The sequence below is a fragment of the Myotis davidii genome, unplaced genomic scaffold, assembly GCF_000327345.1.
Source record: "Myotis davidii unplaced genomic scaffold, ASM32734v1 scaffold1115, whole genome shotgun sequence".
In the NCBI taxonomy this organism is placed as follows: domain Eukaryota; kingdom Metazoa; phylum Chordata; class Mammalia; order Chiroptera; family Vespertilionidae; genus Myotis; species Myotis davidii.
Genome location: NW_006287910.1, coordinates 1125172 through 1143294, shown reverse-complemented (window position 1 = coordinate 1143294; position 18123 = coordinate 1125172). Strand labels below are relative to the sequence as shown.

At 45.2% G+C, this 18123-nt stretch overlaps 1 protein-coding gene across 1 annotated transcript in view; it reads right to left on the bottom strand.

Moving 5' to 3' along the window:
• Positions 1-18123, bottom strand: part of LOC102756659 (chromosome unknown open reading frame, human C16orf45) — a 99610-nt gene that overhangs the window by 25389 nt on the left and 56098 nt on the right. The window contains exon 2 of the mRNA XM_006759684.2: positions 15290-15413. Within this exon, the coding sequence (XP_006759747.1) occupies positions 15290-15413 (124 nt within the window). The remainder of the gene's footprint in view (positions 1-15289; positions 15414-18123) is intronic.

The following is an 18123-nucleotide window of genomic DNA, read 5'->3' as shown; positions in this document are numbered from 1 at the left end:
ATTTGCCTTCAGCACTGCGCCTCCTCTGAGTGTCCGTATGCGTTACTCTTTCCTCCTAGTTGTAGGACTTACACTCAGCCAGCGTTCCTGTGGGTCTGGGTGATGTCCGTTCCGTCTTTTAGTTTCACTTTTGAAGTGGTTGTTCGCGGCAGCAAACTCCAGCGTTAACCTATGCCGCCATCTTGGTTCTCCCCATATAAATTTTTAATATAAAACTTTTTACAGCATCATAAATGGAAAACCAATATTTTTCCTTAGAAGACATGAAAATTAATGTTTTCCCAAATACTACCTAAAATCATCCCAGTGTGCACCCCAGTTCAGGAAAAACAGGACCAACTGAATCTCACAAGGTCACACAGCCAAGATATCAACCAGGTCCCATCTCCAAGTCTAATCCTCTTTCAACCGCAACGTGAATCCCTCGACAGTGTTTCTGGTTAACTATGTCAGGGCAGCAAGCAGAGAGGAATGAAAGTTCCTCAAGATGGCCGGTGTAACCAAAAGGAAAACCAGAGTGATGACAGACAACAGATGGTCAGAGGGCTGATTCCTCCAGGCAGATAATGATGCCCTGGGCAAGGCTCCCTGAATTTCATCACCAGAGCACGCAGGGACTGAAGCAGACCTATTCTAAGCTGTTCTAGGAGCAGATGGAGCTCCCCTCAGAACCGCTCAAGGACAGTTATGGTGGCCCTAAGAGGCAGCATGAGCACTTGCAGACATGGACTAGTAGTAGATAATCACATGTTCAAGGCGGAGGGAGGGTGCAGAGTTCCTATTCTTTTTTATTTTATTGGTTGATTGATTTGAGAGGGATGGAGGGGAAAGAGAGAGAGAGAGAGAGAGAGAGGCTTGTTGTTCCTCTTATGCATGCATTCATTGATTGATTCTTGTATGTGCCCTGACTAGGGATCAAACCCACAACCAGAGTTCCCTTTTCATGATTTGGAACAACTCACCAAACTTCATTTGGAGAACCCTCATGCCAAAGCAAAATGTCAGTTTATTCAGGCATTTTCTAAAGTGTTGGTTTCAAAGTGAAATCAAGATCTCATTCCGTAAATCAACAATTTTTGTCTTGGCTCAAACTCTAGCTTCAAAACTCTTTCATAGGTTGCAGACACCCAAGAATTCTCACAGCTAATATGTAGGGGGAACTTATAAAGGGCTAAGCTCTATACTAAGTTATTTTCCTGTGTTATTTCATTTAATCTTCACTCCAACTCTATAAAGTGTAAACTGTTAGTACAGCAGTTGTACAGATGAGGGGCCTGAGACTTAGAGTTTACACAGTCATTCAGTTATAGGGCTGGGAGTACATTTATGCACATCCTGCTCTAGAAACCACCTTTATTATTACACTCTAATCTCAAAACCCCTCAGTGAAGAAGCTCAGAAATTCCGTGTCTCCCAACTCTTGGCTTCCTCACTTGATTGCTTTAAAAAGTAAAGATTAAAAAGGAGACTGTTGCCGAAACCGGTTTGGCTCAGTGGATAGAGCGTCGGCCTGTGGACTGAAGGGTCCTGGGTTCGATTCAAGTCAAGGGCATGTGCCTGGGTTGCGGGCACATCCCCAGTGGGAGATGTGCAGGAGGCAGCTGATCGATGTTTCTCTCTCATCGATGTTTCTAACTCTCTATCTCTCTCCCTTCCTCTCTGTAAAAAATCAATAAAATATATTTTTAAAAAAAGGAGACTGTTGTTTTTTAGAGGTTGAAATGGAGTAAATTGAAAGCAATCATTGCTGAATAAATTCCAATTCTGTTTATAAGCTGTCTGAAAGCTTATCATAATTTTATTGGTAAATATACCATCAGGTTCAACTAAAGGCTTTTTCAATGGATTTCGAGGACGGCTGTGATCATGAAGACAACAGATGGCATCGGAATTCTTATACACCACAGGAGACCACAGGCTTACATTTCATTCTGATTCTGATCACAGTCCTAAGCTAATGGAGGGAGAGGCACCTATTGCTGTGCAAGGAGTCAGGCCAACATAGGGCAGCTTTTATACTTTTAGTCTGAAGCCAATTTTCATCAAGGAAAAAAATGTTAAGAAAATAAGATGAGCCGAAACCGGTTTGGCTCAGTGGATAGAGCGTCGGCCTACGGACTGAAAGGTCCCAGGTTCGATTCCGGTCAAGGGCATGTACCTGGGTTGTGGGCACATCCCCAGTAGGAGATGTGCAGGAGGCAGCTGATCGATGTTCTAACTCTCTATCAATGTTTCTAACTCTATCTCTCTCCCTTCCTCTCTGTAAAAAATCAATAAAATTTAAAAAAAAGAAAATAAGATGAGTCATTTGTAAGCAGCTGATGGACACCAGGATTCTTCTACTTCACCCAGAGAAGAGGTTAGGGGATGTCTATGCAGTGGGGGCTGGGGGGATCGCCCCAACTGTTTTAAAAACTCCCAATGGCGAGGCCACACCCTAGAACAATTAAATAAGACTCGGGGAGTAAGACCCAGGCGTCAGTGTTTTCTTTTGAAGGTGATTTCAGTGTGATTGCTTGATTCCAGGAGAGTCATAATGAAGAGCCAGTGGTCTTGGGGGAACTGGCAGCCTAGTGAAAAGTGGATGTTTCACTGCCTCCAGTTTCTGGCTGCTGTCAGCCAGGGCACTCTCTATCAAGGTGGCAGAACCATGAGTTATGGGGGCAAGGAATTAGACCTTCCACAATCGTGGGAGGAGCAGAGGAGGCATCAACCAGATGCCCTGACAAGTCAGGCCTCGCAGCTACAGAGGTGAGGCTACAGAGGGGGAGGAGGTGGATGGGTCTACGGGAGGCTGTGCCTAGTCTACCAACCATCTCTAGAAGATATGGGGTGGCTGTTGGTCATCAGACCTGGTGGTCAGGAAGACAAGCCAGATGGGAGCTGGAAGAGAGTGGGGACAAGCTGGAACCTCTGAGGCCCTCTCGGACTGGTTACCTCCAATCTAACCAGGGGCCCTTAAAGAGCAAACACTGCTGCTTCCCTTCTGCCTCCCAGATCGCCCACCTTTAACCTGGACCAGGCAGGGATAGGGATTCTGGGAAAGAGAGTTCTCAGCCTAGCTAAGTTTTTGATAAAAACATCCCAGCACAAACTAAAAGGAAGAGAAATCTACTCAAGCTCACTTAATGAAAAGATAGTTTAGTAAAGGTGTAAGAAAACAGAAGTAAATGTTATTACCTTAACAGCTGGTACCCAAATTTATCTTGGGGAAGAAATGGTTTTTGCTTGGAATCATACTTTGACAAACACCTGGGGGAGTGTTCCTGAGAGCTCAAGAATGTTTTGGTGCCATGGCTTCCTAGAAGTGGGCGAAACTGCTCTGCATGCGACAGGGAGAGGAATCTGTCTTACTTGGAATGAAGTAACATAACTGACTGACATAAAGGAGAAGAGCAGGAAAGATGGCGAGACTGGGCCTTGCGTGTGGAAAAAGGCAAAGAAAAAAGGAACTGTGCTGGCACAGAGTTGTAAAAAGGACCTCGTTAGCCATGAATGTCAAATGTGGACTTTAAAATGGTTTGCTGTGAAGAGCTCAATGCGATCCCTTTCTGTGAGCCTTAGATCCGTGACTCCTCAAATGACCTGTGGGACTAGCATTGGGCTTTATTTTGTTCAGTTGTTATGGAAACTGGGGAAGCATATGAGTTTCATACCCACATGGAGTGGGGTACAGAATCCAGGAAGCCGAGCGTAGGAGTGGAGAAGACCTGAGAATGAACCTAGTGGAAATTCACAGACATCTTCGTGGTAGATTTTGGGTTTCCCCACCCTGTGCCTTCCCCAGGGTGGGAGGCATCTCTCCAAGGGTCTGGAGAAGATCTTATACTCAGATGCAGTTGTGCTATTTCTTCCCTCCAAAGACAGCTTTCTCTGCTCATGGTTTGCAAACCTCCCATCACCTAACTGGCCCAGTCTCTCTATAACCCAGAAGACAGACTCTGATTGGCCCAGACTGAACCAATCTAGACCAATCAGCTCTGGCCTGGAGGAAGAGCATGAGAGAAGGTAGGAACTCCTATCTCTAAAGAGGGGCAGTGGGTAGGGAAGACATGATTGGCACTGGATGGACATACAGGCCCTGGGGTCAGCTACTGAAGCTAGAATCCCAGATCTACTAGTTCTTAGCTGAGTAATCTTGGGCAAAACTCTCAACATCTGTAAAACTCAATTTCCTCATCTGTCAAATGTGGCTCACAATAGTATCTGCCTCATCAGGTTGCTATGAAGTTGAAATCAGGAGATTCATATAAAAAATGAGCATTGGCCTAGTCAGTGTTGCTCAGTGGTTGAGCATCGACCCATGAACCAGGCGGTCCCGGTTCGATTCCCCATCAGGGCACATACCCAGGTTGCAGGCCCAATCTCCAGTGTGGAGTGTGCTGGAGGCAGCTGATCAATGATTCTCTTTCATCACTGATGTTTCTATCACGCGCTCCCTCTCCCTTCCTCTCTCTGAAATCAATAAAAACCTTTTTTAATTAAGCATTGTACCTGGCACATGCAAGTGTTCAAGAAATGTTAGATACTAATGATGATAACCTTAAGAATTGACCATAGTATCTCAGCACCTGCTCTCTTACCTCACACCCCATCTAAAGCTTCCATCAATCACACAGGAGTCATCCAGCTTTTGTCTCCTCACCTGGACTCCAATGGGGCAGAGCCCTCATCTGTACTGTTCATTGCTACATTCCCTGGAGCTGGCACATCTATGGTAATTCTACCATACATGCTTGTTGAATGAAGGAAGGAATAAATAAATGCTTGAATATTCACAGGTATGAAAATTCATTACATCCCAAGATTTCAACTTTTCATAGCTCTAAGTATTTGGGAAGGCCTCTCTCATGCTGAAATAGGGATCTGATTCACCATGGTATCTGTGTATTGGTTCTAGTTCCACATAAAAAAGAACAAACTCCTTCTTCCACTTGACAATCCTTTAGATGTCTCAAGAGAGCTCTCAGGTGCCCTTTGAGCCTTTTCCTCCCCAGTCTTACATCCTTGTCATGGAAGAGATCTTTACTCCACCCTCCAATCTCCTCCCTTCTCTTGTGCCCCCTCTTCAAAAATAAATAACCTACTGCCAAAAATCAAGAGCCTGGGCACAATGTCTGCTCTTACCAATGTATTTGTTAATTTCCAAACTCAATTTCTTCCTGAAGGAAATTAGCATTTAATGAACACTTACATTATGGCAGGAACTGGGAAGGTGCTTAATATACATGATCACTTTTATTCCTCATAATCACCCACTGAGATATTGGATGTGTTTCCCATTTGACAGATGAGGCAACTGAGGCTCAGAGAGGTGAAGGTATTTGTCTGAGATTGCACAACCTGCCTGTACTAGTAAATGGCAGAGCTAGAATTCAAATGTAAGTGTAATCTAATCTGGAGCACATGCAGATTTCTCTTTTTATCAGAAAGCAATCCTGTCAAAGACCAGGACATCTAGTAATGAAAAAACAGGTGGCCCTTCCTTTGGCAGAACTCAACCAGGAGTGTCTTAGATTGACCTAATCAGATTCAAAACCCCTGAGGATTTTAGGGAACTGAAGACAGAGGACCAAGAGTGGGCCAGAATTCCAGGAGAAAAGATCTATGTAACCGATCACTCACTGAGGAGCAGCCAACTAAATAAAGTGAAAGATGTAAATCAGGATATTGTCTTAATGAGTGACGGGGGCCAGCAGGCTTACGTAGACCCAAAATACCATGGCATCTCTGCTAAATTATTCATATCTTCCCCTCCTCCCATGTCTCTTTGAACATCCTGTCCCAGAAATATTAAGAGAGAGCTGGTTCTTATCTGAAAAGAAATGTGGAAATGAGGCCCAGCCAGGCATTATCTGATTCTGGACTAGGCACAGAACAAAAAGCTGAGCCCTCAGTTGAGGCCATCAAGTGATATGGACAAGCACTTCTCAACCTCTGCTGCCAGTCAAATCAGCATTGTCCAGAAATAAGCAGTCAAGACACTGTACATGCATTATTGAGACCCTCCCCTCCCCTCCCTTCCCTTCTTCTCTTCTTTCTTCCTCCCCCCACCTCTACTTTTTCTTTGGGAGATTTCAAAGAATGATGACAACTCACTGTAAGATGAAGCCATGTGCGTTCTCTACAGTGTGCTGCTCAGCCTTGCGGTGGCCATCTCTGTGACTGTGGTCAGTTGAACAACGCCTCTCAAAGTTATCTGTGTCCTAGTCCCTGGAACCTGTGAATATGTTACTGTATTCATGCAAAAGCAACTTGGCAGCTGCGAGTAAATGAAGGAACTTGCGGTGGCAGATTATTCTGGATGGGTTCACATTACTATGAATGTTCTTAATACCAATGAGCTATACACTTAAAACCGGTTCCGATGCTACATTTTATGTTGGATGTATTTTACCACAACAAAAACACTGGAAAAAAATACAGGGATGGGCAAAAGTAGGTTTACAGTTATAAGTACAAGAAACACAGTTTCTTCTTGTGTTATTCTTTATTAATTTTTTGTATTATTTTCCGTATGAACAACTGTAAGCCTACTTTTGCCCAACCTGTATATGTGTATTTGTGTATGTGTGCATGTTTAAAGCATGTGCATAAAGTACATATATACAGTTTATGGAATAATAAGCAGTTATATTCCCATCATCCTGCTTAAGTAATAACCTGTATATGCCCATTAGAAACCCTGGTGTGCCGTATTCTCTTGTATTTTTCTCATTCCCCCAGAGGGTAAGACCTACTCTGAATTCATGCTAATGCTTTTTATTTGTAAAGTTAACCATCCCTATATGAATGCCTGCACAATTTGTTAGTTTTACATATTTTGACCTTTACCCAGTCAAGTTGACACAATATTAGCCATCACATAGAGCTAATATGATGGTTTCCCTCCCAGCTCACCATAATCCAGGAGTCTCAGAGGAGATCCTTGGAGCCAAGAGAATGTAAACATTTATGATAAGACAGAGCTCCCAGAAAGAATAATTTCCTTTCCTGGAGTTTGTTCTGACTTCAAAAGGCAACTCGTAACAGCAGAAGCTTGTCCAGTGGGGGACATGTCTTTCTCCATTTGATCAGCCCAGACCCCCACCTCATCCCTACCTCCCAGTATGTGTAGAAATTAAAGAGGGTTCATACGGAGGGCAACTGACCGATGTTTCTCTCTCACATCAATGTTTCTCTCCCCCCACCTCCCTTTCTCTCTAAAATCAATTAAAAAAACAAATCCTTGCTCAGTGGTTGAACTTCAACCCATAAACCAGGAGGTCACAGTTTGATTCCCAGTCAGAGCACATGCCAAGAATGTGGGCTCGATCCTCAGGGTGGGGCATGCAGGAGGCAACCAATCAATGGTTCTCTCCCATCATCAATGTTTCTATCTCCCTCTCCCTTTCCCTTCCTCTCTCTGATATCAATAAAAAGGTATTTTAAAAAATATACTCTTGGGTGAGGATTGGGGGAAAAAAACATGAAATTCAGGAGGGTCCTTCCATTCAGAGGTCTAACCTGGAACATTATCCGTCCTCTCTCTTCTCTCTAGTCTCTCCATCCCTTCCCTCTTCCCAGAGGCCTCCTCCCTCCCTTTCCTCCCCAACTCCTCAAATATTTTTGTATATTTTGTTCAAGACAAATTTCCTTTTAGATTTTCTACAATTAAAGGCATCTCTTCCCACTCCCGCCCCCCCTCACCCCCGTTAAGTACAGTGGTTCTGGCAACAATGACCTGTTCTTAGGAGATGCTATTTAAAACCCAGAGTACAACTGGTGTGACGCAGACCTCCTGAATGTGGCTGAGATGTGTCAAGTCCCATAAACGCACATGCTTCATTTTGCCCCTGGCTTGAAGCTTTTCCTAACAGACTTCAGAATTATCAGATCATTAAAGGGACAAGAAAATAGCAGGCGTATATAATTTTTTAAATAATAATAAAGTCAGGGCTGCAGGGTAGAATTGGACTTGATGGTTGAGAGCCACTCCCCAGCTTCTCAGCAGAAGAGCGATTCCTCTGGAGATGACTAAGCCGCCCTGATCCCCTACTCTCCCTCAAAGCACAGCTTTAACAGTTAAAAGAAGGAAGGAAATTTTGATTTGCTTACTTCCTAGAATCAGCCACCCACTTTCATGTGCCCTCTCTTTTCATCCCTAGCTATGACGCTGCCAGAGAAACATTATTGTTCCATTATATGGAGGAGTAAAACTGAGACTGGAACAGAGCAAAAGATTTGCTCCAGGCCACAGAGTTGGTAAGAAGTAAAACTGATATTCAAAACCAGTTGAGAGACCCTGTAGCATGATGGTTGAGGTCATGGACTCTGGATCCAGAATACCTGGGTGATAGCACTGTCTGCCATTTAATGGAACCTGTGCAGCCCTGAGCAAATTCCTTGACTTCTCTGTGTCCCGGGGTCCTCATCTATAAAATGAGGGTGGGTAGTCTGCCTACAGCAGAGGTCCTCAAACTTTTTAAACAGGGGGCCAGTTCACTGTCCCTCAGACCGTTGGAGGGCCGGACTATAGTTTAAAAAGAAACTATGAACAAATTCCTATGCACACTGCACATATCTTATTTTGAAGTAAAAAAGCAAAACGGGAACAAATACAATATTTGTATTTGCATGTGGCCCGCGGGCCGTAGTTTGAGGACCCCTGGCCTAGAGGGTTGTACTGAGTATTAAATGATTCAATGCATGTAAGACACTTAGGACCCTGATCAGCATAGCAAGTATTTGAAAAGCTGCTATTTACAAGTCAGGCACTTTCTACTACCCCATCCTAAATCTCTGCCAGTTCTAGGGCCTGACCGCTTCACCACACTTGGTACTTTTTAATAAAATGAATTCACTGGGGTCCCAGCTCAGGCTCTGGAGATATTGGAACTCAGGGCTGTGCTCCTGAAATCTGTCCTTTGCCTGCCCATCTCCCCTGCCTGCTGCAGTTCTGACTCTCGCTGATTAAAAACCACCCCTGCCCACAGCAAGCGGAGAGGCAGCGCACACTCTCCCTTTTATGAAAATCTGGCAAGCGGGTATAAAATGAAGATAACCGCCACCCACCGCCGTTCAGAGGCCGAAGATACCTAATTATCAGAATCCCAGATAAACAGCAGGATCAGGACGTACAGAGGATGCAGAGAGCTGAGGCGGGCGACCGCAGGAGGAGTTATGAAAAGCTAATGGTGTGATTCAGTGCTGGAACTGGGGTGAGAAAATGAGTCTGCGGTTGTTGACAGCCTCCAAAGGACAGGATGGTGAGAGGCATGGAGATGGGGCAGGAGCGGGAGGGTCCAGGAGTGGGCGTGGGGGGCGAGGGGGTGTCAAGGATGGAACAAAGCAGGCGTCAAGCTTTATCTCCTGGACATTTGGTGCCTATTACAGAGATACTGAGGGGTTTATTGACTCATTCAAATGAAGCTCATAAAATCGCCACACTTCAAGAGGGACACTTCTAAATGCCACTTAGCAACTTGGAAACCAGAGGACAAGCGAAGGGAAGACAGCGAGAGAAGATGCACTGTGTGTTCAGAGTAGGGACATGTACCCACCGCCTTCACGCATAACCCTTCTCTGAACCTGACTTCATGGGCCTTACTCAGGGCAAGCAGGTATGCTGGAGGTGCTCCTGATTCGTCCTCCCATTAGTAAGCGCTTTCTGTAGGTTATGTAATAATGTGGTTGGGCCTGTAGCAAGGGCTCAATAAATGTTGACTGTTGCGGTCCCTAAGAACCCCATAGGAATAGGACACTACAGCAAACTGTACCTTTCCAAGTTGTATCACATCATTTTAGGCTCCAAACAAGTCATTTATTTCCAGGGAAAAGGTAGGAGAAGCCCAAAGCCAGACTCAGGAGATTCCTCTACTCTACACCTAATTCCAGATGCTGGAATACGACAAATCGTGGGACGGTGTGGGATTGTGGGCACCCAAGCAGGAGTTTGCTTTTGCATTCTAGGGGAGCTGGACAAACAGAAAAGGGGTCCTTGTGTTGGGAATAAAGATAATAAACTAGGGCAAAGGGTTCTGCCTCTAGGACAGACACCTGGGACTCAAATCCCAGTTCCTCAGACCAGCTATTTTACCTCTCTAATCTCAGCTTCCTCATCCATAAAGTAGAAGGAATAGAACCCCACCCCCTCACGGTTCTTGTGACGATGCAATAAATTAAAATAAGTGAGCTAACGCACATAATGCATGTAGCATGTGTGTGGCATATCAGTGCCCTTGATAAACAGCAGTTCTTAGCACTCTATCATGTGCCCAAGGTCAAGACCCAGGGCGTGGGAGAGCCAGGATGACCCCTAAGTCCACTTCTCATGAGTTCACCCTAGCTCCCTGGAAATGAGTAAATCCCCCTCTTCTACTTCCCCACAATTCTGGCGAGAGGACACAGAGACCCATCAGAGGCTGTGAGTGCCAGGGGAAAGGGCAAGGCAAGAAAAGGGAAACCCATGAAGAATAATGTTAAACGCTGGGTGTGTTGGGGCAGCAGCCATTAGATCCGTTCTTAAAGGAGTCGACAAAGCAGGAGACCATGAAAGTGAGAAGACACTCGCAACCATGAAATACGTTCTGACTCACAGTCTCCACGGGAGCTGATGGATATTAACTTGATTACTTCCGAGCAGGTGTGACAAAGCCAATCTCATCCCTGTTATTACAGCTACAGTCACTGGGACTGCTTTAGCCAAGGGCTGTCACATCCCTGTCACTCAGAGCATCCTCACTTGAGCCAATAAATGCTTAGTATGGTCTGAAATTCTATTTCCCCTCTTACTCTAGGCCAAGAGTCGTGTGTGTGTGTGTGTGTGTGTGTGTGTGTGTGTGTGTGTGTGTGCGTGCATGCCTGTGTGTAAAGGGAAGTTGTTGGGGTAAGAATGGAGTGTGAAAGAAAAATTTATTGCACATTCAACAAATATTAATTGTTTAATAAGTGCCAGGTACTGTTCAAGATGCTGGGAAGATATACATGTGGAAGGTGGATAAGATTCATGCCCTCATGGAGTTTATGCTCTTTAAGGAATTATTCTCCCTCCCTACCTTCCTCCTCCCTCCTCCCTTCCTCCCTCCCTCCCTTCTACCTCCCTCCCTCCCTCTTTTCCTCCCTCCTTTCTTCCTTCCACCCTGCATTCCCTCATTTAATAAATACTCTGGAGTCAGACTGCATCCTAGCTTGGCTACTTATTAGCTAATGCAATCTTAGGCAAATTTTTAACCTCTAATCCCTCCTCTCTAAAATGGAAACAAGAATAGGACCCATCTACATGATAAGACCTACAGCTAATGTGAGGGCCTAGATCTGAGAAACAGCCAGGAAACTGAATTCAAGAATAGCCCATGCACAGCCTGTGAGCCCGGGAGGCCAAGGATGATAGATGAGGCTTTTGCCCAGGTCTGAATAGGCTGTGATCTCTACCCTGGCCATCCTAGAATCCATCGTGCACCCTGAGATTGATGAGGTGAGTGCACCCCCAGGCAAGGCTACATTCTGTACCAGGCTAGACCTGAGGGTGTGTTGGGGGCTGTCATTATCATCCGCTGTTGTCTGCAGGCTGCTAGGGAGACTCCAGGGGCCTGGAAGCTGGCCCCTCCCCTGGAGAATGTCTAAGCCACACTCTATATCCTGACTACACTGACATCCTCCTGAACCTTTAGATAATTTGATTTATTCAAGTGTCTACTATTGACATTTATCCTTAAGTGATTAGACTCATAGTCACGATGGGGAAATTCAGCAAGGTCGTAAGTCAAGAGCTTAGTGCAGTGCTGGCCCAGAGCTCGAGCTTACAGGCTACCTATTGCTGTCTCTGTGCACTTGCTATGTGCCAGGCATGTGCCAGATGCTGGGAATAATGCATGCACTCACGTGTGCATACACACATGCACACGATGCAGAGGTCAGTGAATGCAAAGAGACAGCCTTTGTTCCTTGCAGCAGCAAAAGCAACCTCTGGCCCCTCTTGAGCACCTGCAGGTTTCTGTACCTTAAACAAAATTCATGTTCTCTGTCTTCCTTCTTTTTAAAGCACAGGGAGGGTATTGTAAATGCCAGTGATATGTTTTTTATGTTAGAAACAATCTATAGATAAGAACAGTAGTTTAATTGTAGTTTTAGAAATGCATCTATATATACATATATATATGTTATACTCTTGAGAACATAAGAAGTAAAAATTGGAAACAGAAAAAAAGAAAACAGATGCAAAAGCAAGACCCAAGTACTAATTTCATCATTATTTATAAGAGGGAGTTAGTACATCCTGACTGTTTATATATTAACTAGAGGCCCGGTGCACAAAAATTTGTGCTGGGGTGGGGGGGGGCATGTCCCCTCAGCCCAACCTATGCCCTCTTGTAGTCTGGGACCCCTCGGAGGATGTCCACCTGCTGGCTTAGGCCTGCTCCCTGGGGATGAGGCCCAAGCTGGCAGTCAGACATCCCTCTGGCAGCCTGGCAGCCCTCGGGGGATGTCCACTTATCAGCAGGGAGCAGACCTAAGCTACAGTCGGACACCTTAGTGCTAGAGCTGCAGGGCGATCAGGGGGTTTGGGCGCTGCCCCCTGTTACGCTGATCCTGGTACCGGGAGGCCTGGCGGCTCTGCTGATCGTGGTGCTGGAAGGCATATTACCCTTTTACTATATAGGATAGAGGCCTGGTGCACGGGTGGGGGCCGGCTGGTTTTCCTTGAAGGGTGTCCTGGATCAGGGTGGGGGTCCGCACTGGGGTGCCTGGCCAGCCTGGATGAGGGGATGATGGCTGTTTTCAGCTGGTCACACCCCCTTCAGGGTGGGCGTCCCCACTGGGGTGCCTGTCCAGTCTGGGTGAGGGACTGAGGGCCGTTTTCAGGCTGGCAGGTGACTGAAGCTCCCAACCTCTCCTTTTTTTCTTTTTTTTTTTTTATTCTGGGATTTATTTACCTTCTATAATTGAAACTTTGTAGCCTCCAGCTCCGTGGCCATGGCTGGCTGAAAGAAGGTATCTGGGGTTTAATTATTTTCTATAATTGAAACTTTGTTGCCTTGAGTGGAGCTCAGAGCCAGCCGTAGCAGGCGGGAAGCTTGGCTTCCTCCATCACTGGAGCAACCAAGCCTCCTGCTTGCTCCAGCTCCGTGGCTGCCAGCCGCCATCTTGGTTGGGTTAATTTGCATATAGTCACTCTGATTGGCTGGTGGGTCTGACTTAAGGTATAGTGAAGGTGTGGTCCATTTGCATGTTTGTCTTTTATTAGTGTGGATAAATGAAATAGTAGTCATAAAATATGCATCAGAATTAATTAATAAAAACCAAAACTATTAACATAGGTCACTTCTATGGTATGTGGTATATGATATGTATTATTTATAGACTATAATAATCCCAAACCTTCTTGTTGCCACATAAGTCTCAGTTACTCCACATTTTTCACAAAAACTTTGAGACCTGGCTTTCCCCTTTAACCCAACTTCATCCATAAGGAGGAGCAGTACGGAAATTTCAGCATTCCCCAGATCCTATACTTGGATTGTCACTGTCTTTTATGTAGGGTGACTGTACCCATTACTTGAATTCAGTAACTGCTGATATCCAGGTGAGCCCCTAATCTGTATTTTTAGTTCAGTGGTTTCCCCTACACGCCAAACTCAGAAACAGAACTTCCTGTCACTCATGTCGACTTGCTAACCCCCAGGCATTGCAAAGTCATCATGTCCAATCTTGGCAACCTCAGTTGTCGGGACCACCTGACCTAATAGAACATGTGGTCTGAGTTGATACTTCTCCCACACAGACAATACTCCAAATTCTTTTAGGGAGGAAAAAAACATGGGGAGGGAGGGATTGCTTCCAAATACCCATGTATTGGTTTATCATATTACCAGATGAAAGAGAGGATGTTTCTTATCTGTAAAGTTGGAAATGTTCTAGAACCTTCCTCTAAGGCAGCAGTTCTCAACCTGTGGGTCGCGACCCCTTTGAGGGGTCGAACGACCCTTTCACAGGGTTCGCCTAAGACCATCGGAAAACACATATACAATTACATATTGTTTTTGTGATTAATCACTATGCTTTAATTATGTTCAATTTGTAACAATGAAAATACATCCTGCATATCAGATATTTACGTTACAATTCATAACAGTAGCAAAATTACAGTTATGAAGTAGCAACGAAAATAATTTTATGGTTGGGGGTCACCACAACATGAGGAACTGTATTAAAGGGTCGCGGCATTAGGAAGGTTGAGAACCACTGCTCTAAGGGCTCCCATGAGAAGGAATCGTGCATGTGCATTTAGCACAGGGTCTGGCCCACACAGAGAGCTACATAAATGGCCACTATTAATACTGCGGTCCATTTCATGGGGTGAGAGAGAAGGGCATAAAATGTAAGTGTGAGAATATGGGGTTTGAAAGCAGGAAAAGCTGGGTCTCAATCCTAACTCCCCCGTTTACTAGCTGGGAGGCCCTGAGCAAGTTAACTTGCCTGAGCCTCAGTCTCCTCATCCACAAACTGAGATAAAACCAAAACCGGCCTCATGGCATTGAGAGAAACAGGTGACAGAATGAGTGAGAGGAGCTTAGCACATGCCTGGAATGTGTCATGTTGCTGCTTCTTTGAGTGGAGTTTGTGTTGGGAGCTGACAGGCAGCGTAGGAAATTTTTCTCTTAAATGGTCTGTTTTTGTTTTGTTTTGCTTTTAAACTCTCACCTTTTCTCTTCAGAGTTCAATTTTTAAAATTATAGTTTTTTCAAAAGACTACCTGTAATTCTTCAGGAATGCTGTGCTCTATAGACAACAGATTTTCAAATTATGTGACTAAAGTCGCTAAGATCCCAGGAGAGAGGTATTATTATTTCCCCCCAATTTACAAATGAAGAGAGGCTAAATAACCTGCCCAATCTCACCCAGCATTGTTTTTAAAAATCTCAGGCCTATCTGAACCCAAAGTGTGTGCTCTTAACAACCCCAGCACAGGGCACCACCTCTGGTCCCCACCACACCCCCACCTCTACCTCTCCCCATCCCCGTCTGTCTCCTTCCACATCTCCTCACAATGGTAATATAGAAAGAGCTTAGGCTTTGGAGTCAGACTGTCCTGAATTCAATCCAACTTCAGGATCTTGTTTAAAACACCAGATTATGATACCTACTTCTCTAGGCAGTAGAGAGAATCAAAAGAGTTGGGGTTTTTTTGTAATGTACCTAATGCCTTTATTGCAGTGCCTGGCAGGCAGTAATAAACAGTAAATGTTAGCTTCTCAGGTATCCTCCCCCTGAGCCCCCTTTTTTTTCGGCTGCTTCCCCAGACACTCACATAAACCTGAGCTCTGACTCCCGTCGGACCAAAACTTCCCGGAGACGCTGGATTTTCGCCATTTCCAGCTCGATCTCCTCTGGCATCATGGTTGTCTCTGCCATGGAGATGATGTCCAGCTGACCTGTGTGGGAGACATGAAACGCAGGGGTCAAGGCCCCAAGTGTACACTGGTTTGCAAGGATTCCCTCATTTCAGGGACCAGACTCGACCCAGCGACCTTCACACATGGCAAAGGCACTCGGATCTCAGCTTTCACTGTACATGTGTGTTTTCCAGAAGGCCCTTTGGAAACTGGAAAACACATTTTTCAGTGGGAACGCTGTTATGATGGCACATGGGAGGCTCAGGTGGGCTCACCAAAACCTGCTCACGATTGTGTCTGTGGCCTTGACAGTCCCTGGCTGTTCCCGGCTCCTGAGTCTCTGCTCTCCCAAACCATGGCCACTTTGCCAGGTCCCAGCCCCCAAAACCAAGTTCAACTTTAAACAGAAGAAAGTTTTATAATAATTATTTTATAGTAATACCATTAATTATCACCTTACAGGAATACTAAGTAATGTAAGCAAGAATAATATAAAATAATACAAGTTTGTTGTAGAAAATTCAGATAATACAGACAGGCAAAAAATAACAAGGTAAAAAGTCATCCACTACCACAATGTCCAGTGAACCACTACCACATTTTGGTGGACAGTCATCTGGTCTTATATTTATAGTTAGTTATATATATTGTTATATATTAAGAAGATATTTAAAATATACATAACCATATATATTACCACATACACATTATCATCTATATAAAGAAAGACACTACATATATATGCATATATACACATACACACATATATACAACTAGAGGCCCGATGCACAAAATCTGTGCAAGGGTAGGCCTTCACAGCCCTGGCTGCCTCACAGCCCCGTGGCCCCGCCCCCCACCCACTGGTCGTAGAAGGTGGTTCCAGAAGGTGGTTCTGGAAGGTCGTTCTACCGCCTGGGCTAATTAGCATATTAGCTCTTTATTATATAGGATTATATACATACTAGAGGCCCGGTGCATGAATTTGTGCACAGTCGGGGGGAGGGGCCATGGAGATTGGCTGGCCGGCTCTGCTTTACTAGAGGCCCAGTGCATGAATTTGTGCACAGTCAGGGGGGGAGGGGCCATGGAGATTGGCCAGCCGGCTCTGCTCCTGATTGGGCCAGTTGGCCAGCCACAGTGTGTATCATAATGACCAGTCGTTCTGGTCATTCTGATCGCTTGGCTTTTATATATATAGACACATTCACTATTTTAAAGGTCCGGTTTTTATCATACTGTATAAAGTTAGGGTCTCACATTTTCCTACCTGCTCTTTTTTAATTAACAACATATCGTAAGCATTTTTGCACATCCTCAGATGTTCTTCCCCAGCAGCAGTGTGAAAGGATGCGTAGTTTTCTATTTGTGGCTGTATCATGAATCACTTCACCAACCCCCAGACAGTTAGGTTGTTTTCTATTTTTCCCCACTATAAACAGGCCTGTGATGAGCATTCTCAAAACTAAATCTCTGCGTACATCTAAGAGATTCCTTTAGCCCACATTTCCAGAGGGAATCCTACAAAGGATGCAATATTCTAAGGCCTTTCCTAGGTAGAGAAAGAGACCCAGGGGAAGGGATGTTCTTGTTCCATTCTAAGGCCAACATCACATCACCTACATCGGCTAACTCCTTCCACACCTGGCCCCTCAGTGCTGCTACCCTGCATTTGTCTTTTTCCTTACATCCCAGCCAGTGGTTTGGAAAGCTGCCTCCTCTCTACCTGTCTCCCTTCTATAACCTGGAGCCCTGACCCAGTACACCTGCCCAGGGACCGTGATTACAGACCTCCCTAAGTTAGTTCCTGCCTGCTTGGATCTCAGAAGAGGCCCCACTCCCAAAAGCCTGCACAACTGCTTTGTCATCTGTGGGAATCTCCTGACCCAGAGTTCTTCACTAGGTGTCAGTTTTTTGGTAAATTGCCATACTCTTCAATCCACCTCTCCACCAATCAAAAGGCCTGGCTTGAGGGAGGAGGATAGGAGAAAAAACAAGATTAAAATATTATTATGAATTGAGCATTACTGTGTCCTGGGTTCCAACTAGGCCAGAGGACCAGCTTCAAGGAGCACCAACTTCGAGCACAGGACGATATAGGGTGGTGGTGATTTAGGGATGGGAGGTAGGGGATGTTCTGAAGTCAGGTGGCCTGGGTTTGAGTCTCAGCTCTGCTTCTCACTAGCTGTGTGGTCTTAATTAACCTCTCATGATTCAGTTTCCTCCTCTGTAACATGAGGATACTAAGAGACCTAGCCAGCCAGGGCAGTTGTGAGAACTGAATTAACCGAGGCATGCCATGCTCAATGCATGGTTACAATCATTTTGGTTATCACCCCTGGACCCGCTCTTTCATGCCATCTCTTTATCCTCCCCACCAGCCAGCAGGATTGGGATGTCCTCTTTTTTACAAATAAGGAAACAAAAGCTCAAAGCTGAGCACATGTGTTTCCTCCACAATGCACACTCCTTGACTCATCATCTCTGTCCTTTGCCCAGACAGGTGTTCTAAGTCCAATACCCTAATTATTCACATCTTACAAGTCCTAGGGCTGCCCGAACAATTCACCACAAACTGGGTGGCTAAAATAACAGGAAGGTCTTCCTTCACAGTTCTGGATGCCAAAGTCCCAAATCGGGTGTCTGCAGGGCCACACTCTCTCCAAAGGCTCTAGGGGAGGATTCTTCCTTGCCTCTTCCAGATCCTTCTGGCTCCTGCAACCCTTGTCTTGTGGCAGCATTGCTCCAACCT